Here is a 24,080-nt window from a genome sequence, read left to right as displayed (position 1 = left end):
GGTTGTCAGTATTTGCCTTATGTATTGAGGTGCACCTATGTTGGGTGCATAAATATTTACAATTGTTATATCTTCCTCTTGGATCGATCCCTTGATCATTATGTAGTGTCCTTCTTTGTCTCTTCTAATAGTCTTTGTTTTAAAGTCTATTTTGTCTGATATGAGAATTGCTACTCCAGCTTTCTTTTGGTTTCCATTTGCATGAAATACCTTTTTCCATCCCCTTACTTTCAGTCTGTATGTGTCTCTAGGTCTGAGGTGGGTCTCTTGTAGACAGCAAATATATGGGTCTTGTTTTTGTATCCATTCAGCCAATCTGTGTCTTTTGGTGGGAGCATTTAGTCCATTTACATTTAAGGTAATTATCGATATGTGTGTTCCCATTCCCATTTTCTTAATTGTTTTGGGTTTGTTATTGTAGGTCTTTTCCTTCTTTTCTGTTTCTTGCCTAGAGAAGTTCCTTTAGCAGTTGTTGTAGAGCTGGTTTGGTGGTGCTGAACTCTCTCAGCTTTTGCTTGTCTGTAAAGGTTTTAATTTCTCCATCAAATCTGAATGAGATCCTTGCTGGGTAGAGTAATCTTGGTTGCAGGTTTTTCTCCTTCAACACTTTCAATATGTCCTGCCACTCCCTTCTGGCTTGCAGAGTTTCTGCTGAAAGATCAGCTGTTAACCTTATGGGGATTCCTTTGTGTGTTATTTGTTGTTTTTCCCTTGCTGCTTTTAATATGTTTTCTTTGTATTTAATTTTTGACAGTTTGATTAATATGTGTCTTGGCGTATTTCTCCTTGGATTTATCCTGTATGGGACTCTCTGTGCTTCCTGGACTTGATTAACTATTTCCTTTCCCATATTAGGGAAGTTTTCAACTATAATCTCTTCAAATATTTTCTCAGTCCCTTTCTTTTTCTCTTCTTCTTCTGGAACCCCTATAATTCGAATGTTGGTACGTTTAATGTTGTCCCAGAGGTCTCTGAGACTGTCCTCAGTTCTTTTCATTCTTTTTTCTTTATTCTGCTCTGCAGTAGTTATTTCCACTATTTTATCTTCCAGGTCACTTATCCGTTCTTCTGCCTCAGTTATTCTGCTATTGATCCCATCTAGAGTACTTTTAATTTCATTTATTGTGTTGTTCATCGTTGCTTGTTTCATCTTTAGTTCTTCTAGGTCCTTGTTAACTGATTCTTGCATTTTGTCCATTCTATTGTCCATTCTATCTCCAAGATTTCGGATCAACTTTACTATCATTATTCTGAATTCTTTTTCAGGTAGACTGCCTATTTCCTCTTCATTTGTTAGGTCTGATGGGTTTTTATCTTGCTCCTTCATCTGCGGTGTGTTTTTCTGTCTTTTCATTTTGCTTATCTTACTGTGTTTGGGGTCTCCTTTTTTGCAGGCTGAAGGTTCGTAGTTCCTGTTGTTTTTTGTGTCTGTCCCCAGTGGCTAAGGTTGGTTCAGTGGGTTGTGAAGCCTTTCCTGGTGGAGGGTACTAGTGCCTGTGTTCTGGTGGATGAGGCTAGATCTTGTCTTTCTGGTGGGCAGGTCCACGTCTGGTGGTGTGTTTTGGGGTGTCTGTAGACTTATTATGATTTTGGGCCGCCTCTCTGCTAATGGGTGGGGTTGTGTTCCTGTCTTGCTAGTTGTTTGGCATAGGGTGTCCAGCACTGTAGCTTGCTGGTCGTTGAGTGAAGCTGGGTGCTGGCGTTGAGATGGAGATCTCTCGGAGATTTTTGCTGTTTGATATTATGTGCAGCTGGGAGGTCTCTTGTGGATCAGTGTCCTGAAGTTGGCTCTCCCACCTCAGAGGCACAGCACTGACTCCTGGCTGCAGCACCAAGCGCCTTTCATCCACAGGGCTCCTTAATTTGGGATGATTCGTTGTCTATTCAGGTATTCCACAGATGCAGGGTATATCAAGTTGATTGTGGAGCTTTAATCCGCTGCTTCTGAGGCTGCTGGGAGAGATTTCCCTTTCTCTTCTTTGTTCTCACAGTTCCCAGGGGCTCAGCTTTGGATTTAGCCCCGCCTGTGCGTGTAGGTCGCCGGAGGGCGTCTGTTCTTTGCTCAGACAGGACGGGGTTAAAGGAGCCGCTAATTCGGAGGCTCTGGCTCACTCAGGCCCGGGGGTAGGGAGGGGCACGGAGTGTGGGGTGGGCCTGCGGCGGCAGAGGCCGGCGAGACGTTGCAGCCTGAGGCGCGCCTGTGCGTTCTCCCGGGGGAGTTGTCCCTGGATCCCGGGACCCTGGCAGTGGCGGGCTGCACAGGCTCCCCGGAAGGGCGTGTGGCTAGTGACCTGTGTTCGCACACAGGCCTCCCGGTGGCGGCAGCAGCGGCCCTAGCGTCTCATGTCTGTCTCTGGGCTCCGCACTTTTAGCCGCGGCTCGCGCCCGTCCCTGGAGCTCTCTCAAGCAGCGTTCTTAATCCCCTCTCCTCGTGCACCAGGAAACAAAGAGGGACATAAAAGTCTCTTGCCTCTTCGGCAGGTCCAGACTTCTCCCCGGACTCTCTCCCGGCCAGCCGCGGTGCACTAACGCCCTGCAGGCTGTGTTCACGCCGCCAACCTCAGTCCTCTCCCGGCGCTCCGACAAAAGCCGGAGCCTCAGCTCCCAGTCCCGCCCGCCCCGGCGGGCGAGCAGACAAGCCTCTCGGCTGGCGAGTTCCGGTCGGCCCGAACTTCTGCGCTGGAATCTGTCCGCTTTGCCCTCCGCACCCCTGTTGCTGTGCTCTCCTCCGCGGCTCCCAAGCTCCCCCACTCCGCCTCCCGAAGTCTCCACCCGCGAAGGGGCTTCCTAGTGTGTGGACACTTTTCCTCCTTCACAGCTCTCTCCCGCTGGTGCAGGACCCGTCCCTGTCCTTTTGTCTCTGTTTAGTTTTTTCTTTTGCCCTAACCAGGTACGTGGGGGGTTCCTTGCCTTTTGGGAGGTCTGAGGTCTTCTGCCAGCGTTCAGTAGATGCTCTGTAGGAGTTGTTCCACGCGTAGATGTATTTCTGGTGTATCTGTGGGGAGGAACGTGATCTCCGCGTCTTACTCTTCCGCCATCTTCCCCCAGGGTAGGTCTTAAAGGGAGCAGGAGAGGGAGTCTTCCTCTTGACCATCGTCATCACAGGTATAAAAGTGTCATGGCTGCGCTGTCACAATCCAAAAACTTCTTGTCCGCCTGCTTGTTTTTGGCCGCCTCCCACCTCTAGAAGATAAGGTCAAGGTAGCAGGGGCCTGGACTGTGCCCAGTGTCTTAATGCCTTTTGAAACCCTGTCACATGTGCTATTTCACTGGATCCTCGCAGCAACTGCAGGATGAAGGCATTTTCATCGTCCCTGTTTCATAGGTGAAGAAATCGAGGCTCAGAGTTGGGCGGATTTGCACAAGGCTGCTCAGTGAGAAGGTGGGCAAGCTGGGACTGAAGCCTTAGGTTTCCCGACTCCCAGCCTGGGACCCATGGCTGTGACCGTAGAGTGAGGCTGGATTTCATCTCACTGGGCAGGCGTGGGGCTGGGGGAGCGGCTGGCTGGGTCCGTGGGGCATGCGGGCCAGGCCTCTGGGGCCCGCGGTGGCTTCCTGGGCTTTCAGGAAGTCCTCTTGGTCCTCGCTCTCTGACCAGCTCCTCCCACCTCCTTCCTCTTGCCGCAGGGGAGGAGAACCAGCCGGGCTGGCTGTGTCCGGACGAGGACAAGAAGAGCAAAGCCCCATTCTGGTGCCCAATCCTGGCCTGCTGCATCCCCGCCTTCTCTTCCCGGGGCCTCAGCCTGCAGGTGAGTGGCACGCATCTTGCTGAGCCCACCATGAAGGTGGCTCCTGGGACAACCAGGGTTTCCATGGGTGCCCACAGCAGGGGAGGCCTGGCTTCCAGCTTCAGCTTCTAGACCTCTTGCTGACGGAGTTGATCGAGCCTTTTTGTTGTTCTCAGAGTCAGCTTCCCCCCCAAAAAAGGGGGCAGATGCCCTCTGTGGGTCATTGAACAGAAAATTCCATCATTTTGAGCTAACAAATAGCAGTGACCTCATCAGTTGATGGCGTGACTCCAGCTCAGAAGATAGACTGTAATAGGCCCACCTGGCCACGCCAGGCTTTGTGGGTTTCACCCTTTATGATGCTGCCATGGGGCAGTCAGCTTTGGCTCCACAGCCATCATGCCTCTTGGTGCTTTGCTGTCACTGTCTTGTTTTAATATTTATAAGAACCCCATGAATAGATGTTTCTAGGTCTGTTTCACAGGTAAGGAAGCTAAGGCTCAGGCAGGTGACGTGATTTTTCTAAAGAAAACAACACCACCAGTAAGGATGAGTGAGTTGTAGGAATTGGAAACTTGCTGACTCCAGCACCCCAGGTTGTAACCACAAGGATGTTCACTTCCAATGTCATCTGTCCCCGATGTCCCGGCTGAGCTCACCCCTCCACCTGGAGTCGTTACTGCCCATTCCCCTCCCAAGGAGATGAGGTCATCTGAGCTCCAGGGAGGGGACCTAGGCCCAGGTGAATCCCCAAGAGACAAACCAGGCTGTAGATAGGGGCTCTAAACAGCTAAAATACCCGTGAGATGCCAATTCATTCATTCATCCGTTCTGCATATAATTTTTGAGGACCTGCTGTGTGCCAGGCTCTGTGCCAGACACTGGGAATATGGTGGTGACCAAAACATACAGGGTTCCTGCCTACGTGTAACTTTCAATCTAGAGGAGAGACAGGTAATACCCCCCCGCCCCGGCAAACAAAAGCAAATAGAAAAGAGTGCTGTGTGTTATAAAGAAAGTAAATCCGATATAATAGATACAGAGATGGAGCCACGGAGTTAGGGGGTCAGAGAGGGCCTCTCAGAGGAGGCGGCATTTAAAGTGAGCCCCGGGGCTTCCCTGGTGGCGCAGTGGTTGAGAGTCCGCCTGCCGATGCAGGGGACACGGGTTCGTGCCCCGGTCCGGGAGGATCCCACATGCCGCGGAGCGGCTGGGCCCGTGAGCCATGGCCGCTGAGCCTGCGCATCCGGAGCCTGTGCTCCGCAATGGGAGAGGCCACAATGGTGAGAGGCCCGCGTACCGCAAAAAAAAAAAAAAAAAAAAGTGAGCCCGGAATGGCGAGGAGGATCCAACCCCTTGAGGCCCCAGGGGGAGAATATTTCAAATATTGACAAGACAAGACAGACTGACACAGAAGCCCATGATAGGGGTAGTTGGGGCAGTTGGCATGGCTGTAGCTCAGTGAGCTGGGAGGGGAGGCCCAATGGTGGGTGAGCTGGACCACACCGGACTCACAGGCTGGGTCAGGTTTGGATTTCATTCTTGGCAACGGAAAGCCAAGCATGGCTCCAAGCAGGGGACTGGCACGATCTGGTTTATATTTTGGAAGGATCATCTGATCCTTCTGGCTTTTGTGTGGGAGTGAACCGTGGACACGGAGGGAGCAGGGCTGGAGACCAAGAGCCCGGAGCAGAGCTTGGCGCTGGGGTCCTGCTGAGATGGGGTGGGACTTGGTGCAGGTGGAGGCCGGGGAGGAGGCCAGGCTGGAGGCTGGGGAGGACTAGCGCGAGACGAGTGAGGCACTCATGGTCGAAATAAGTGATATTTTCACACAATACTTAAAAAAAATCAGACCAGCAAACTGTGGCCCTGGTTTGCCGGCTTTTTTTGGTAAATAAAGAGCCAGCATTAGGGTGAGGCAGGGTCAGGTCCTGTCTTTATTTAAACTCGTAGTAATTATTCACTATGGATTTTTTTTTGCATTTTTATTGTAAACAAATCGTGTTAAAATATTTTCTTGATTGTGTTAAAATATATCTCTGAGTGTTCGGGCCCCGCTGAAGATGTGCCCCTGGGATGAGTGCCCCGCTCTCCTCACCCTGGTCCCGGCCCTGGTGGGCAAACACTGGGGCCGTGCTCTGGGGTAGGAATGGCTGAACTGGTGAGAGATTAGGCGGGGGCTGAGGCTGCGGGAGAGGACGGATGAGCTGAGTATTTGGCTTGCGCTCCCGAAAGCTGGTGTCAGCGGCGTGGGCTGCTGTTTCCTGTTCCACAGCCTGATTTAGGGATTCAGTGAGAGAGGCTGGGTCAGGTTCCCAGCACTGAGCTTGACTGGTAGCGGGTGCTCAGGGGACAGTGGCCGTAATAACAACAACAACAATAACAGCAACAGCGATATGACTTAAAGTCCTTTAGTCTTGACAACTTGGGGTCAGGCCCTTCCCAGAGGCATCTGTGCCAGGCTCCGTTCTGGGCATTTCCCAGCGATGAACTCTGATCCCCGCAGCTGCCCTCAGAGGAGGGGCTGCTACTCCTTGCGGCTGAGAGAAGGGATTCAGGAGTGATAACTTGCCCGCTGGGCAAGGAGGGTTTTCTTGACCCCTGCCCGATCCTGTGCCTTCCCGCCGCTCCCTGGGGCTTGGCTGGCATGTGCCCCAGCGCGATCGCCCCACCAAACAGTCCCAGCCTTTGTAGGACTTCAGTCCTTATTTATTGATAACGGGAGGCTCTTACCTCCTGGGGGTTGCCTGTGGGCCTCGGGGTGGGGACGGTTCAGGTCGCCCCTGCCTGCGGCTCTCCTGGCCCTAGCGCATCCCGTGGAGGACTTCTGGGGTGGGGAATGGATTGTCCCATCTCCCCCCCGGGGCCTTGGGCCTCTGGGGAATACAGGACGCGGGCCCATGCCCTGACAGGCCACACGGGGTGGGGTCACAGGCCGCTGCCTCCGGGGCCTCCCTGCAAGAAACGCCCACCTGAGCGGGCAGCCATCTGCCTCCTCTCCCTGGGGGGACTTGGGCCTCAGAATCTCCTCATGTGAAGCTCATGGGGCTGGGGCCGTGTAGTCTGGAAGCGTCCTCAGCCCCCTCCCGGCCCGCTGCCCGACCTCTCCTGAGGAACACCACCCTCCGCCCCGCCCCCGAGGGATCCAAGGGAGCTGTGAGGGAATCCCTGCGAGTGATGGGCCCGTGGAGCTCCCGAGGGACTTATCAGAGCCTGCATGTCCCCATTTGCTGGGCCCCAAGACACCGTGCCCTCTGCTTGCACCTGCCTCCCACCCCGGACCAGACACATGTGCCCATCGGCTCCGTGCCGGCAGCAGGTGGATTAGGGCCTTGAGCTCCAGGGCCTTGTCCAATTATCGCGAACAGATGTGAGCGTGTGGGTCCCTGCCTACACCTCTCCCCAGGCCCAGTCCCGGGGGTCCAGGACTCGGGCTCCGCGGCTGGCCCGACGAGAGCTGCAGCCGAGGCTGTTCTCCCGGAAAGACTTGTTATTCCAACCCCTCTCCCAGCGTAGATGAGCTCAGACCTCTTGTACTGCCAGCCAGATGGGGGTGTGTGCTGGGTTCTTTCTCTCAAGGGAGCAGGGATGCTGGGGTTGAAGGAAAGAGCATCTCTCCTCTCAGTGCTGAGGATGGCCGGTCCCCATGCTGGGCTGCACCATGGCCTTCAGACTCATCAGGGAATTGCTTGGGGGAGGGAAAGAGCACCCACGGGAGCCACCCTGCCCTGGGTCTGAATCCCAGCTCTGCACGTCCCAGCTGTGTCTTCAGTGCGTAAACTGGGGTGGCCGTGGTGCCTCCCTGATTGGGTCATAGTGAGGGTTAAATGATACGATTCTTGTCAAATGCTTACTGTCTGCTGTGTGCCCTGCCTTCGGAGTTCAAGAATTGGAAGCAAATATTTGAGGACATCTTGGTCCCCAGGAAGGAAAAGTCACTGGTGTCTGTTTTGGGGGGTTTGCGATAGCCTGACTGTCAGGTGTTGGGAGGTTCTTCTTGAACCTGGGCTCCATACGAGGTGTAAGCCTCTCCCTGGCGGGCAAGGGGGGTGGGAAGGGGAGGGCTCAGTGCAAACCCCTTCTCCCTTGGGCTGAGGTCCAGTTAGAGGCCTGGCTGGGGACAGGGCCTTGGGGAGGGGGTGGGTGCCCACTCTGGGGAGCTTTAACACGCGAGCATCTTGGGGGCCTGGGAGCTGCATCCCAGAGCTGCAGAGGGTCTTGTCGGCAGGCTTGCCTAGGCCTCAGTACACTAGCTAAGTGGGCTCTGTCCCGGCTGTCACCCTCCATCCGCCAGAATTGCTGTTCGTGGGTCCCTGGCTCCTAACTGTGTGTCACAGCGGCTCATGTGGAATAGCCCCTCCCCCATAGTGTTCTGCTGACAGTGTTACTGCTTAGCGAGTGCTCACGCATCCCACAGGAAGTCCTCGTGAGCAGTGGCCACTGCTGGGCTTCATGTCCACCATCTCTAGTCCCCAAGGCCATCCTGACAGGATGTCAAGGTCCCCATGACCATGAAGAACGGGTTTGTGGGGTCACCCAGCTGGTAGCAGCCGAGCTGGACTGGAGCCCGCTGGCTGCGTCCAAAGCTGGCCTCCTTTCTACAGCCTGTGCTCTCCTCCGCTCTGTATGGGGCACCTTGATTTTGGGGAGTCGGCTTCCTGGCATGGACAGGACTTCTGGGTCCAGGGCCTTGCCCCTCCAAGGAGCCGTTTGAGTTTTTGCCATCGTCTTGGACCCAGGTTCTGTTGACCGGGCTGACATCCAGCCTGCTGGAGTTGCCATGGAAATGTCTGAGCCAGGGCTGCGGTTGCCCCCTCCCCGTCTGAGAGGACAGGAGCAGCTGCGTGGCAGAAAGGGCCAGGCACCCAGCTGGATGTGGCCCCCCAAGAAGCGAAGTGATGGGGAACAGGGGGCTGAGGGTGCCCAGGAGGCCTGGCATAAGTTGTACCCCAGAGTGCCAAGGTCTCCAGCCTGGCAGTCTGGCCTCTGGGTAGAGTTCAACCAGGAAGAGCGCTGGGCTGAGATTTGGAACTGAATTCCAGCCCCGACTCTGCCATTAACTTGCTGTGTGACCTTGAACCAGTCACATCCCCCCACCCACCAAACTTCAAGTTTGCCAACTCCTAAATGAGGGGGCTGGATGCGGTGACCTCTTTGGGTCCCCTCACCCATGGCCATTAGAGACTTTATTAGAATATTCTAGCAGGGCTGGGATTGGCCAGGCCCTCAGGACCAGCAGAGGGCAGCACCTACCTGTCAAAAGGTCCAGCGGTGCTGCATTTCTCCTGGGGGCACCTTGGAGCTCTCCCCACTCAGCCTCCTTCTCCTTAAGTCTGGTTGGAGTTTCCAGCAAGGCCCATGAAAGGGCCAGGCCATCTCCTCACATTGCTGTCCTGGCCAATGTGGACAGGGAGAGACAGACGGGCAGATCTAGCTCAGGAAACAGGCCCCGGAGAGCCACCAGAGGCACGGGGTTTGGGGTAGCAGATGCTCAAGGAACAAGCGGCTGGTGGTTCTCAGTGACAAGCCATTACAGACGGAGCCCCCAGACCGAGGACCCAGCCCTCTGGTCCCGGAGGGGTCGTCTGCAGAGGGGCTCTGTTGACCTGAGGATCCCCCTCCGTTGTGCTTCCCTGGGGGATGCACTTACTGTCCCCGTGGCCTCGGGCAATTGCGTGTCTTCCGTGGACCTCATTTTCCCCGTTTGTAAAATATGGAGGGTGGGCATTAGTGGTTTTCAACAAATCTTATCTGGAAGTTGCCTGGTTTGAAAATCCCTCTGCTGGCCCAGAGTTTCATTCAGCCTCCTTTTGGCCAGAAGGTTCTAGGAGAGCGATGGTCAAGTGCGAGTGCATAGGAGCTGCCTGGGGAGGAACCTGCCCCCTTTCTGGCTCCACTCTCAGGGGCCTCACTCGGGGCCTGAAGGGGACCCAGGAATCTGCAGGTTTAACAGCCCCTCGGGTGGTTCAGACCAAGGTCTTGCTGTCAAATGTCAGCATCTCAGTCACCTCGACACTTAACCCTGTGTGTGCCGTCTGTCTCTGCAGCTTGGGGCCCTGATCCACAGCCCTGTCAGCTGTCCCCTGCTGGGCTTCTCGGCTGTCAGCACCTCCCTTCCACAGGGCTACCTCTGGGTGAGTAACCCCCAGGCCCAGCCAGGGATTCTGGCCTCAGGGCATGAGCAGGGAGGGTGGCACCTGGGGTGGGTGCTGGAGAAAGCTGCCTGCCTGTGGCCCCCATTTTCTGCACCTTCATCCAGCAAGGTCTTCCTGGGAACTTCTGTGCCAGGCTCTGTGCTCAGAGTTGGCAGGTGTGACCTCACCAGGGACAACAGAAAACCAAGGGACAAATAAGCTCACTTATTTGTGAGCTTGGAAGTGGCCTTGGTGCCATGACGGAAATGAACGGGAAGCTGTGTGGAGTATGTGGATGGCAGGGTCTTCACTCCAGGAGTCAGGGGGCAGGGCCGCCCATCTCTCACGGAGATCCCAGCCCACCTTTCTGCCCCTGGGGTTCCTGGCAGAGCCTCCCTCGATTCAAATAGGTGTTCCCCACCCCGCATGCTCCTGGTGTGCAGATGGTGGCCTCCCACAGATTCGCTGAGGTTCCAGCCTCACCACCCCTCTGGGCATCCTCTACTTCCTCTTGCTTATTCCTGTCTCCAGGTACTTAAGCAGGGAAACTCTGGCTCACCCTTCAGAGTTCAGCCCAAATGTCCCTTCTGAGGGTGATTTGTTCTTCACTGTTTCCTCAGTGTCTAGCACATGATGCATCCATCCATCCACCCATCCATCCATTATCCTTCCATCCATCCATCCATCCAGCCAGCCAGCCATTATCCTTTCATCCATCCATTATCCTTCCATCCATCTATCCATCCATCCATCCATTATCCTTCCATCCATCCATCCATCCATCCATCCATTATCCTTCCACCCATCCATCCATCCATCCATCCATTATCCTTCCATCCATCCATCCATCCATCCATCCATCCATCCATCCATTATCCTTTCATCCATCTATCCATCTATCCATCCATCCATTATCCTTCCACCCATCCATCCATCCATCCATCCATCCATTATCCTTCCATCCATCCATCCATCCATCCATCCATTATCCTTTCATCCATCTATCCATCTATCCATCCATCCATTATCCTTCCATCCATCCATCCACTCAGCAAGTATGTAATGAGTGCCTGCCATGTGCTAGACACAGAGGTAGAACAGTGAACAGGACAGAGAAGGACATTTTAAAGCGCAGAGTGTTATGCTCACTATTTGTTGGTTGAAATTCACCCTGGAGATGAGGAAATAGAAAGCTGACTGGGTATCTAGTCCACCTTAGTTCTTTACCTGATTTCCTTTGGGCCCTGAATCTAACTTGTTGCCATGGCAGCTGGGACCGAGCGACCTTCAGTGACAGCAGGATATGTGTGGGCAGGAGGGGGGACGTTTCTCTTGATACCTAACCCCAGTGGCAAGTAGAAGTTCGGGACGGGTCCCTGGGAGGCAGGGGCTGAGCTCTGCCTCTGCTCTCATGGTTCTCACCTGATGGCCTCTCTGGGTCTCTGCCCCAGGTCGGGGGCGGGCAGGAAGGTGCAGGGGGCCAGGTCGAGATCTTCTCCCTGAACCGGCCCGCGCCCCGCACGGTCAAGTCCTTCCCGCTGGTGGCCCCTGTGCTCTGCATGGAGTACATTCCGGAGCCGGAGGAGGAGGAGAGCAGAGATGGAGACAGGAAGTGCTCGGCTGCTGACGCCTCGGCTGGAGTGCACCCCACCGTCTGCCTCGGGCTCCAGGACGGCAGGTTAGGGGCCTGGGGAGGAGGGGCTGGGAACAGCCTGGGGCAGGGCTGGGCAGGTGCATCGGAGGCTGTCCGTGTAGCTTTGGCTTGTCACCCACCAACATTCTCCACCCCTGGCTGAGAGCAGAAAGGGGGAACCAGGAGCTGCTCGCACTTTAACCAGGACCCTTCAGTGGCTGCTTCATGCAAGCTGGCTCCCTTCCGGGTAGTATGGTACCGAGGGCAACGCTGACTTCAGTGTCAGCCAGAGCTGGGTTTGGATCTGCTATTTCCTCATGCCATTTAACCGCTCTGAGCCTCAGTTTCCTGTCTGTGAAGTGGGTTAGCATCCTTCCATGCAGGGCCGCGGTGAGAGTCCACTAGGACATGGGACATGTGAAGCCTTTAGGTCCCTTCTCTGTAATTGACAGCATCCACCCAGCTATGGCCTCAGTTAGCTTTGCAGGGCGGGTAGGCGTCCTGGGTGTTCCCAGGTTATGAGACCTGCTGGCAGAGGGGGCTCCCCCAGTAAGACCCTCCCGGAGCTGGTGAGTCAGCAATACTTCCTTGCAGCAAGGGGCACTCCCGCCAGAGTTTAGCCTGCTTAAGGGTCCAGCCGTGTGGATGGAGGATGAATATTCACCCCACTTAAATGGAAGGTGAAGATGGTGATGAACAAGACCCTGAGATGGGCTACAGCCCCACGTCCTCCTCATAGCTCCAAGCTTTTCATGCCTGTCCTAGAGTCGGGGGAAGCGGGGAGAGAGGATGTTTCCTGAGCACCTACTGTGTGCTGCTCCTTGAGCCAGGGTCTGTGAGCCTCACAGTAGCCCCACTATGAAGTGTTTCCCACACAAGCAGCTGGGGGAGGAGCTAAAAGCTAACATACGTAGAACCACCTTGGAGACACTAGAGGCTCTGTGATGTCCTGGTCTGGGTCCATGGAACCCAGGGGTCTGGTGAACAGTCTTTGCTTTTAATGAGATCAAATTCAAACAACATAAAATTCACCACTTTAACCATTTTAAATCGTATAATTCAGTGGCTTCCAGTACATTCATGATGGGCAACGATCACCACTACATAGTTCTAGAACATTCTCACCACCCCCAAAAGAAACCCTGTATCAGCCCCCATTCCCTGCCTCAATCCCTGGGAACCACGAGTCCACTTCCCATTGCTCTGTATTTGTCTCTTCTGCACATTTCAGGCAAACGGAGTCACACAGTGTGTGGCCTCTTGTGCCTGGCTTCTCTCGCTCCCCATAACATTTTCAAGGTTCACCCACGTAGCACGTCGGTGCTTCCTTACTTTTTATGGCCGTGAGGTAGGCATCACGGCCCCGTTTCTTGGAGAGGACTGAGGCTCAGCGGTCCAGGTCAGTCAGCTGGATGGGCCCCGTCTGGATTCACCCTCGGGTCTGTGTGATCCTGAAAACTGTTCTCTTAGCCCCTCTATTGTGCAGCACCCAGAGCCCCCTGTTTTCCACGGGCACCATCCTCCAAAGGCCACCCATGGAAAAGTCCGAGCAGCGGCCTGTTCACACAGCAGGGAGGCTCGCTGAGCTTGGTTGGGGCGGCTTGGAGCCTCTCACCAGGAGGGCACGTGGGGAGTGGGCACCTGGGGGGCTAAGTGAGTCACCTGACCTCTCCCCACAGCATCCTGGTTTACAGCAGTGTGGACACGGGCACCCAGTGCCTGGCGACCTGCAGGAGCCCAGGCCTGCAGCCTGTGCTCTGCCTGCGACACAGCCCCTTCCACCTGTTTGCCGGCCTGCAGGATGGGACCCTCGCTGCGTACCCCGGAACCAGCGGTAAGGATGGGGGCAGCCCTGGGCCCTGACTGAGAGCCACATCCTGTACCAGAGCGTCTATGGGAGGCAGGCCAGGGAGGCAGCTCAGAAAAAAATCGGGGAATCGAAGTGCTGGGGAGATTGGAGGTCCCTGATCCCCACAGGAACGGGGTGCTCACTACCATACAGGCAGCTCAGCCCATTGGCGGGAAACTCTGCTGGATGAGAGCAGGGTCTCTGGGCTCAGATAGATCTGGCTTCATGTCCACGCTCTGCCCTGATGACAGATGTGTCCATGGGCGAGCAGCTTCTCCTCTGTGCCTCAGTCTCCTCATCTGTAAAATGGGAATCATGGTAACACCCACAGCTCATGGGTACCTGTGGGGTAAAAGGTGCAGTGAAGGCAAAGCATAGGACCCGGCACAGCGAGTGCCCAGTGGGGTGAGGCATTTCAATCTCCATTATTTTATTAAGTCATCGACGGCACAGATAATAACGTCTGGAGAGCAAGGCTGACAGCGTTTGAGCTGCCGTTTGCCGGGATGGGGTGAAGTGCTTATGCAGGCACGTTATCTTCATTCTCGCCACGACCCTTGAGAACTGCCTCCCCTTTACGGATGCTGATGCTGAGACTCGGGGAGGGACACGAGTGCTGTGGTCCCCTGTCCCCTTGTGACTCGTTCAGCTCCCAGTCCAATGGCAAGGGCTGGGCAGAGCAGCGAGCTGCCCCCAGCACCTCCAGAGATAGCTGATGTGCCGAAGCCTCAGCCTCCCTCCCCCTCCCACGCGCCTCTAATTGCTGCGTCATCACAGCCTGTGGCAGGATTATAACCGGATATTTGTACTGAGTTTTTTTTTTTGCCACTTGGCACTGTGTTGGTATTTTAAATTAGCTTTCAATAAGGCGTTTATAGTTTTTAATTAAAGGGGGTAGAGGGAGGGGGAAAAATCCCTCTCACCATCAGACAGACTGTGCGTGTGAATGTCAATATGGGCTCAGATTTTCGGAGATCTAGATCAGGGGTTCTCAGGGGCCTTTTACCCTCTGGCTCCCACGGGAGGCTGGGAGCCCTGCCCTGCCCGCGCTGGCTTCTCAGCCTCCAGTTCGGCTGCCTCCAGCCCTTTCCGTCTTGGTTCCTGACTCATCAATTTGGGCGTCCGGGTTGGGAGGAGGCGAGGGGGTGTATCGGTTTGCTGGGGCTGCCATGGCAAAGTACCACAAACTGAGTGGTTTATACAGTGTAATGTATTGTTTCACATTCTGGAGGCTGGAAGTTCAAGATCAAGGTGTCAGCAGGGCCGTGCTCCCTCGGAATGCGCTGGGGAAGGATCTGTTCCTGGCCTCTCTCCCAGCTTTGGGTAGTTCCTTGGCTTGTGGCACCATAACCCCCATCTTCATGTGGGGTTCTCTTTGGGTGAGCCTGTGTCCAAATAGCCCTCTGGAATAAGAACCCCAGTCATATCGGATTAGGGGCCCACCCTCCTCAATATGACCTCATCTTAACCAATTACAACTGCAACAACCCTGTTGCCAACCAAGGTCACGTTCTGCGGTACTAGGGGTTAAGACTTCAATGACTGAATTTTGCGGGACACAATTCAACCCATAGGGGGATGGGGTCTAAGCATTGGCTTTCAGCCTGGGATTGGAGCCTGGTGGTTCGTCAGAACCAAAAGAGCCATTGGGGACCATCAGATGCCACACCCTCATATTCTGGGTGGGAAGGGACTGCCTAGAGTCCCACAGGTGAGCCGAGACCTGAACCTAAGTATCCTCCCTCCAGGGCTGGCTGGGTGCTCTCTTGCCTAGAGGAGGAGGTTGAGATGCTCCACTAGCTAGCTGTCCCACCTTGCAAACATTTGTCCCCCAAGTATTTACTGAGCCGCTACTGTGCACCATGGATATGGTGGCCAGCAAACCAGATGTGAGCCCACCCTCACAGTTTATAGAGGGAGACAAGTTTAATTTATAGATGAGTCAAATGAACAGGCAGGAAGCTTACAATTACACATCGTGCTGAGGGTCCTAAGGGGAGGAAGAGGGTGTCGGGTGAGAGCCTGACCTCCTGTGCGTGGGGTGGGCTGGTTGGTGAAGGCCTCTCTAAGGAGTGAGATCCTGAAGGTGAGACCCGAAGAAGGAGAAGCGGCCAGGCCAGTGAAGAGTTGGGGGAACAGTGTTCTCGCCGAGGGAAGTGCATGTGCAGAGACCTGGAAGCAGGAGAGCGTTTGGTCTGGTGGGGAGGCTGTCTTGCTGGGCAGTAGCCGGAGTGGGAAGCGGCACCAGGCAGGGTCTGGGAGTAGATGGACTGGACCCTGTGAGCCTGGGGTTTGTCTCAGTCGATGGGAAGTGGAGGGAAGTGTAGGGAGTGGCTGGGCACTGTGGCTGGTGGATGGAGTGGACGTAGGCAGGCTGTCTGGGAGGCTGCCGCAGCCAGCCGGGTAGGGGAGTCTGGGTCCCTCTGTCCATGGGAGCCCACCCTCTGGCTTTTGGTTTGCCTTTGGCCAGGGAGGCCTCTGGGAGAGACCTTGGCCTGGTGCCTCCCCTTCCTATGGTGTCCTCCAGAGGTGGCCAGGGCAGGAAGGGGGGCTCTCAGGACCACACGCCTTTCATCTGGGCTGCATGTGGCTGGGTCTGGAATCATCAGCCTGGCCCATGACCCAGCCGTGGGGCCTCGGATACCCCTCTGATACCCCCACTCCATCCCAGCCCCGAAGCTGGAGCTGGGAGCTGCTCCCAGGCCAGCCTCTGGCCTTGGGCCCGCAGAACCCACCTCTGGTGCCCCATGGGGATTTTGAATAATCCAGACCCTTATTCTGGGCGCGGAGCAGATACTGGTGAGATATCTGTCAGTGTCCATATGACAGGTTTGCCGTCTTGCCTGGGTCTGGCTAAGACCAAGACCAGATAAAGCTGGCATCCCTGGCCCAGCTTTGGCTCATTGGAGAAGGGCAAGACCAGAAATACTGGGTGAAACAGGTAGAAACCAACCTGGGGACCTGCTGAGTCCTGGAGGTCCTGTGGAACCAGCAGCTGTGAGGTAACTGTGAAGATTCTAAGGTCACCGGGCCACTTGGAGTCCTGGGCTGTCAGAGCTGGGGCGGCCTTGGAGTCCAAGCTCCAGGTGACAGATGGAGAATCCGACTCCATGGCAGTGTGGCCGTGGCAGTCAGTCTGCTGCCCCCAGGAGCCTCCGCGTATCAGCATTCGTTCCCTCATTCGTTCATTCACTCGCTCAGCAAGTACACGTTCAGTGCCCACGAGGTGGCTGGTACTGCGCTGGGACATGAGCCAGGCGACCCCTTCCCCTGCCCATCCTGTGTTTGGGCGGGGCTGCCTGGACCCCCTCTGTCCGCCACCACCCCCGGCTCCGAGCAGAGACAGGAGCGTGACCGGGCCTGGGTTGGGGTGTGGGAATGTCCCTGGTTAGATGCTGGGGACGTGGGCCAGGGTCACCCCCCGGAGGGACCAGACGATGGAATGGGTGAATGATGGTCTGGGACGTGGTCAGGCTGTTGGGATTTGGTCCCTGCTGTGAGAGATCGGGCCTGTTGCTGCTGCTTCTCTTGCAGCCTCAGTTTCCTCACCTGTAAAATGGGGATGAATTCAGCCCCACGGCAGCGGGTGGTTGTGAAGGCCAGGTGCGGTCAGTCACACAAGTGCCCAGAACGGAGCCTGGGCACAGAGACTCATGCCTGTTACCTTTCCACCATCATCACTGTTACTGGCTGCCTTTTGGGTCCCCCTCGATCTCAACCACTTGCACTCTGTATCCTAACTTCTGGCTCCGGCTCCATCTGGACCCCCAAGGACACCTGCTGGGCTTTCTCCCCTGCAGCCTGGGGGAGGAGGGACTCCTGCCTCTTGAAGTTGCTTTTGCTGAGACAGGGGCTTCATCTCCGTTCATCTGGCGTGAGAGCTGATGCCGGGCCCAGCCCTCACGAATGGGCCATCTTGCAGGGGGCGGGTGTGAATTTGTAGGTGTGCACGTGTGTTCTGGAGCGTGTGTACCTAGAGCCACTGGTGGGCAGGGAGCAGGTGGAGGGATGGATCCCCCAGCAGGCTTGGGGTGGGTAGGGCTCTAGCCCTGCCCAGAGCTCACAATGATTATGTTTAAAGTCTTAGACTTGTGGCCTGTGGAGGCTGGGAAGAACCTCAGAGGTCAGAGGTCTGTCCCCTTGGGGTGCAGATTGGAAAACTGAGTCCCAGCAAGGGGAAACCTCTTGTTTAGGGTCCCGCCATGGGCCTTCGGATCAGGGACTCCTGTCCTGTGTCCTTTTTGATATAATGATATCGGTATTATTTTATCAGTTAATCATTCTCTCCTGGATTCAGGAGAGATGCCCAGCAGGCAGAGGAGTGGTCAGTGCACATGTGACCCTCAAGGGTAGCAGATGCTACCCCCTACCCCAGGCAGCTGTACTATTCCAGGAAGGTACAGAGTAGAGGGTGCACGGGCTCTGCTGGTCATCACCGCCCACGGGGCAGAGCTCGCATTTCCGTTTTGGGGGTGTGGTTCCAGTATCCCAGCTGCTTCCTTCCTGGCAGGGGTCTCAGCCCCCACCTTAGCCTTAGTGGCGGGAGCTCCAGCTTCTGGCCACAAGCAATACTCACCTCTGGCCGCTGGAGGGCGCGCAAAGCCTCGTGTTTTTGTGGCTCTGGTGGCCCGATGGGGGTCAGCGTCCCTTGTGGAGGCCTGGTTGCGTCATGGTCACTCTCCCCAGAGGTCTTTGGAAACCCTTGGAACCTGAGAGGGCAGCAGGGACTGGGGAAGGAGGCCAGGACCAGAGTTAGCCGAGTTCCAACCCTGCTTGGTCCACCCTCCTTGGGTGGCTCTGTGCAAGCTCCGGGCTCCCTGGGTGTCTGCCGTCGCATCAGTCAGTGCCCTTCCGCGGGCTCTCGTGTTGTGTGAAAAGACAGCCAACAGGCAGAGCTAATGAGCAGCGGGTCCCGTCGAGCTGTGTGATTCGGACTGGTTCTCTAAACTCTGGGTCTCAGTTTTCTCAGTTGTAAAACAGGGATAAGAATAGAATCTTCCACATAGGCTGGTGGGAGGTAATGAAATAATTCATGAAAAGAGTGCCTGGCATGCCCACGTGTAACAGAATGTGGCAACAGCTGTCAACGCTCCTCACTGGGTGCCCACCCTGTGCTAAACATTCTACACATTTAATTTGATCCCTCCAACATCCGGCGAGGTGTAGGCACGGTTATCATGCCCACTTTACAGATGAGGAAACTAAGGTTCAGAGAGGTGACGTCACCATCACCCATCCAAGTTAATGCAGAGGTTGAGAGGCCGCAGCTTCCCACATGCTCCTATTCATGGGCTGGAAAGAACTGGATGTGTGTTGGTTGGGCGGGGGCTGGGGGGTGTATTTTCCAACTCTTAGCTGAGCTGGGAGTCTGCCAAGTTTAAGTAGGGCTGAAGGGGAGAGGAGAACACGCTTGACAGGAAGGGGAGGGGAGCGTGCTGGTGGGGGAATCTGGTCTGTCTTCCATGGGTCCTCCTGCCACACCTCTCCAGCTCTGCAGACAGCTCCATCGCACCACCCAGCAGCTGGCTCAGAGGGAGGGCCTGTGCCGGGGCTGCTTTGCACCCCTTCCAGGGACCCTGTGGAGGGGGGATGGGAGTGGCTGGGCACTGACAAGCCAGTGGCAGGCTCTGTCCTGCCTCCCGCTGCTGACGGTATCTCAGAGGTGTGCCCCACTTCCTGCTCAACCCTCCTGTCCCATCTGGCACCCTGGCAGACAGGACAGCCTCTGGGGTTCTGTATGGCATCGGGTGTAGCTTCAGAGAAAAGCCAGTCTCTGTGGGCCCCGCTCTCATGCCAGGGAAGATCCCTGGCATGTTCTTGGGTGAGCCGAGCATCCCTGAGGGTGGTGGGAGAGAGCCTCGTGCAGTGCTGGGCCAGATCCCTTCATCTGCCTGTCTTCAGGGATGGTGGGCTGGGGACCGATGGCCTCTCAGGACTTCCTCCTTCCATACCTGGGGTGGTGGCATCTCTGGAGGAGGAAGGTCATCAGAGATCTTGGTAGAGGTGACAGAGTGCCTTGGAGTAGGCAAGAAGATGTGTGAGAAGGCAAGACTCATTTTCAATAAGTTACGGTGTCAGAAATGTCCTCAGAGACAGTCTTATTCGCAGCACCCTCCCCATTTTACAAGTGGGAAGACTGAGGCCTTGAGAAGTAGAGAGGTGCACTCAAGGTCCTTAGTTAGCTGCCAGCAGAACCAGGGCCAGGACACTCCCCACCATGTGCCACCTTCTTGGCAGGGCTCTGTGGATGCTGCCTCTTCGGGGAAGCCTCCCTGGAATTCTCCTGTGCAGAGTTGGTTCCTTCCATCTTAACAGCTCTCAAGGCCCTCTGTGCACGCCTGGCCACTTGGGCTTGGCACTTCGTATGGTAACTGCTGTTTAACCCTTTGTTTTCTCCATCCAGCAGGGATTTTCTTGAGGGCGGGGTCTGTGTCTGATTTATTTCTGTCTTCACAGCACCCATTACAGGCCCTGGCATGGAGTAGGTGCTTACTAGGTGTGTGTGGAATGAATGCACAGAAGAGAGGGAAAGGGAGAGAGGAAGGGAGGGAGGGAGAAGTGGGGAGTACAACCCCCAGAGCGGGTGGAACATAAACAGAGGCAGATGGGAACAGCCGCCATGCCACTGGGGAGGGTGAGGGGCAGAGAAAGGGGCCAAGAGCTCTCACGGAGCCAGGCGTGGCCGCCGCTGTGGCCCGTGGCTCCCGAGGGCTGAGCAGCCCCGGGCCTCTGAGCCGTTTGCCATCCCCCACCCCCTGCTGCTGACCTGCCTCCTTGCTTTCCCTCCAGGAGGCGTACCCTGGGACCTGGAGAGCCCGCCTGTGTGCCTGACTGTGGGACCTGGGCCCGTCCGCACCCTGCTGAGCCTGGAGGACACCGTGTGGGCCAGCTGTGGGCCCCGGGTCACTGTCCTGGATGCCACCAGCTTGCAGACTCAGGTACCGGCCCTGCCTTGTGGCTGGTGGGTCCAGGCCCTGGGGGGGTCATCTCCGGGCACACCCTCACAGACCTTCTTGCATTCTACCTGGCACCGCTCTCGGCTCCCAGCCGCGTCTCAGGGATCATCAGAGTTTGCTGGGCAGCAAGAGGGGGCCAGGAGCCCTGTGGGGCCCCACCCCCTGCTCCGACACGCACCCTCGGGGCTGCTGCGAGGGGAAGGCTCCCCAGCCCACTGGGCAGTGATGCTGCTCCTCCGTTGTGTCTGCTGCTCCCTGTGGAGGTGGAGCTGGGGTCCCTGTGCTCCCACTGGTACCCAGGACCCAGCTGTGCCGAGGGGATAGCCAGGGTGAACGCAGCCATCCTGGGCGCCGGGCTCTTTAAACAGTGTGGACGTGGAGCCTGCTGGGTCCTGCCTTGGCCCATCACAAGCACTGCTGGATCCTCAGCCCTGGGATGAGAGCCTGGTCCAGGGGCTTCTTCCCATGCCCGCGTGGCTCCCTGAATGGTATTTTGGTGAAGTTTGCCGTTATTTGATGTGTTTAGATTATCAACTTGAAATGAGCGGCCACCAGGCCCAGAGGGGAGCTGTGGGTGTGGACTTGGGGTCAGAACAGACAGGCCCCCGCGTGCCTCCACGGCTTCTCTCGCCCGCTCTATCCTCTCTCGTACAGCCATACATCAGCTACTCAACAGCCAGGCGACTGTAAGATCCCAGGGGATTGGGGCCGGGTCCCGGATGACACTGTCCTGGTTTGGCAGATGGAGAAACTGAGGCCCAGGGAGCTGTGGGTGAGCTCTGAGACCCGGGATTGAACCTCAGGGTCTCGGCACTAACTTTCCCATCTTTGCTGAAGTGCAGCGTTCGGAGCTGTGCACGCCTGGCTCTGCCTTCCGGTTCCCCCACTCACCTGCGGGGCCTTGGGGGACCCCGTCTGTGAACACGAGTTTTCCCATCTGTAAAAGGGGAACAAGCATCCTTTCCCTGAGGTCCTTTCGCCGCTGAGTGAGATAATGCTTGGTCAGTGCCAGTGCCAGGAGATATTTGATTAGCGGTTCTTCTGGGTTCTGGAAAGGGAGGTGGGGCGAGAGGCATTGCCGTGGGCAGAATCAGAGGATTTGGGTTTTGAACTATAATCAACCTTTGAGGAGAAGAGGGCTGGGGACTAAAGGTGACGCTGGGCTGCCACCCTTGAGGGGCTGCTTGAACAGGGCCAGGACCTTTGACCTCACTGGCGGGGCTGGGCCTGGACAGAGCGGGTGGGCTCTGGGAAGGGCCGGGGAGAGGCCAGCAGGAAGGACACTGCTGCCTCCCCCACTCCAGCTTCTGGATTCCTTGGTCCTCTTTCTCCCAGGCAGAGCTGGAGTAGGGGCGGGGAGCCCTGAGCAGCTGTGGCCAGACTCCCTTCCCAGCCCCTGGTTCTCGTTTGGGGGCTTCCCTGCTGCCCCGGACCCTGCCCTGTCACTTCCCTCAAGGGCCTGTCACCTTCTTGGCCTTCTGAGAGGAGGGTGAGTAGTGGGGACTGGCTCCCCAGGGCTTTTGAGGTCCCCAACTGACCTGGGTCTCAAGACATTTGTCAGGAAAAAGGATGAGGCCCCCCTGCAGCCCCTGCCCAAGCATCCCTGCATTGTCACCACGCCAGGCCCAGTGCCCTCCAAGCTTTCTCGGCTGGCAGCCTGCACAGGCTCTGACTCAGCCAGCAGCCGAGCACTGGGGCCCAGCTTAGGGCGGCGGTGAGAGGGAAGCGGGCCCAGCCCTGCCCTTGGAGGGCCTCCAGTCTGATGGGGAGACACAGCTCTGCCCTTGGGGACCTCTAGTCTGATTGGGGAGATCCAACCTGTCCTTGGGGTGCCTCTAGTCTGATGGGGGAGACTCAGCCCTACTTTTGGGGACCTCCATTCTGATGGGGGAGCTTCAGCCCTGCCCTTGGGGGGCCTCCTGTCTGTTAGGGGAGACACAGCTCTTCCCTGGGGGCCTCTAGTCTGATGGGGGAGACACAGCCTGCCCTCTGTTCCCCATATGGGAAAAGTGAGCCCAGGAACATGAAGAAGCCGAAAGCGGAGTGCAGACAAGGTGGGAGGGAGCAGGCTTTGTGAGCTCCCTGTTGGCCAGCAGACATTCTCAATGCTGCCAGCAGGGGAAATGGGACAGGAGAGGCAGAAGGCAGCCGAGGAAAGTGGGAGGCAGGATGTGAGCTAAGAGTTGTTTTCAAGGAAGAATCTTCTAAGGAAGGATCCAGAGGCCGTAGGACCTGAAACCACAGGCCCGTGGGAGCAAAGTGGCTGCTGGTTGTTGGGGCAGGCGGTGTGGGCAGCAGGGCCTGAGGAGCTGGTGAAAGCTGGGCCCCCCGGCGGCCCCTCCCAGGGCTACGAAACTTTCCAGACGGGGAGGAATTGGGAGACGTCATCAAAGACAGAGGCCCTGTCCCTGCCCCGGCCATGCCCACCTCGGGTCTGCTGGGCACCCCACTCTTCTGGAGGCGACTGATTTGCTGGCAGCCTGCTTCAGATTGGGGAGATCCTTGCCCCGCCAGGCTGTGCACCCTTGGACAAGGCACTGGGCCTTCCTGGGCCTCAGTAACTTCATCTGTAAAATGGGACGACAGCAGTACTGTGTAGAGTTACAAGAGGACTCAATGGGAGGGTTTATATAAAGGGCTGTTTCACACAGTGCCTGGCACATACTAAGTGTTGGATGAGCATCGGTTACTGTGGTCATTGTTTGCCTAACTTAAGTCCTTATTGCCGTATGTGTGGTTTGTTTGGAAAATCGAGCTGCTCCTTTAGAGTCGGTGGTGTTGGTGGGTGTGGGGTGTGTGTCCGCGTTGCAGGTCTGCTGTCCCCTCGCTTCGCTGGCTGGAAGGCTTCCTTCTGCTGACAGCTGTCCTCGGAGCTTGAGACAGACGGACGAAGGGAAGGATGGGGCCCAGGCGAGGCCCTCGCCCGATTTCGACCCTCACCAGCCGCCATGCAGTCCCACCCAGGCCCTGCAGCTCAACTCCAGCCCCACTGTCCCTCGGGCCAATCGGCCACGAGGCTCCAGCGTGAGGCTGCGATGATTTAAGATTAGTTCTGGACCAGCTGTCCTTAAGAAGGGGATCAATATGACCTTTGCCCTGCTCTGCATACCTGGAAGGCGTTGGGAGGGCACTGGGTGGAAGCAGCTGGGATGCAGGAAGGGGTGATGGAGGAGGCTCTGCAGAAGGGCGGGAGGGAGCCCAGGCTCGCCCCCCCGCCCCGTGCCCCCCCACCCACTGTCTGCAGCCGGGGAAATTGAAAAGTTTGTGCGCGGCGCAATGCGGCGGCTCGCCTTCTGTACACACAATCCTTTGCACAGTAACGAGGCGATCGCCATGCATATATATATTTTTTTTTTGCGGTACGCGGGCCTCTCACTGTTGTGGCCTCTCCCGTTGCGGAGCACAGGCTCTGGACACGCAGGCTCAGCGGCCATGGCTCACGGGCCCAGCCACTCCGCGGCATGTGGGATCTTCCCGGACTGGGGCACGAACCCGTGTCCCCTGCATCAGCAGGCGGACTCTCAACCACTGCGCCACCAGGGAAGCCCTCGCCACGCATATTTAATAAAACCTCGCTTCGCTGCTGCTTGGGAAAGAGGAAGCCTTCTCTGTGCCGGGGCTCTGGGAACTGCTCTGTCTCGCTGCTGCTAATGATCGCCGGACCCAGCCGGCAGCTCCACGCTCGGCTTGGTGGCCAGACGACCCGAGGAGCGGCCTGTAGGCTGGGCTGCTGTCCAGGCAGCTGTGGTCCTGAAGGGGTGCCGAGGGCTCAGCACACGT

The 24,080-nt window shown here is 56.6% G+C and overlaps 1 protein-coding gene across 8 annotated transcripts in view; it reads left to right on the top strand.

Moving 5' to 3' along the window:
• Window positions 1-24,080, top strand: part of ARHGEF10L (Rho guanine nucleotide exchange factor 10 like) — a 167,712-nt gene that overhangs the window by 117,847 nt on the left and 25,785 nt on the right. For 7 of the 8 annotated variants that reach the window (XM_049706266.1, XM_049706273.1, XM_049706284.1 and 4 more), the window contains 5 exons: window positions 3,628-3,749; window positions 9,776-9,862; window positions 11,314-11,540; window positions 13,175-13,329; window positions 20,134-20,282. In XM_049706266.1, the coding sequence (XP_049562223.1) occupies window positions 3,628-3,749; window positions 9,776-9,862; window positions 11,314-11,540; window positions 13,175-13,329; window positions 20,134-20,282 (740 nt within the window). The remainder of the gene's footprint in view (window positions 1-3,627; window positions 3,750-9,775; window positions 9,863-11,313; window positions 11,541-13,174; window positions 13,330-20,133; window positions 20,283-24,080) is intronic. The other variant, XR_007475694.1, reaches the window with a different exon arrangement.

This window comes from Orcinus orca, chromosome 1 (genome assembly GCF_937001465.1).
Source record: "Orcinus orca chromosome 1, mOrcOrc1.1, whole genome shotgun sequence".
Taxonomy (NCBI): domain Eukaryota; kingdom Metazoa; phylum Chordata; class Mammalia; order Artiodactyla; family Delphinidae; genus Orcinus; species Orcinus orca.
Note: the sequence above shows the minus strand (reverse complement) of the source record. Positions and strands in the feature narration are given on the sequence as shown.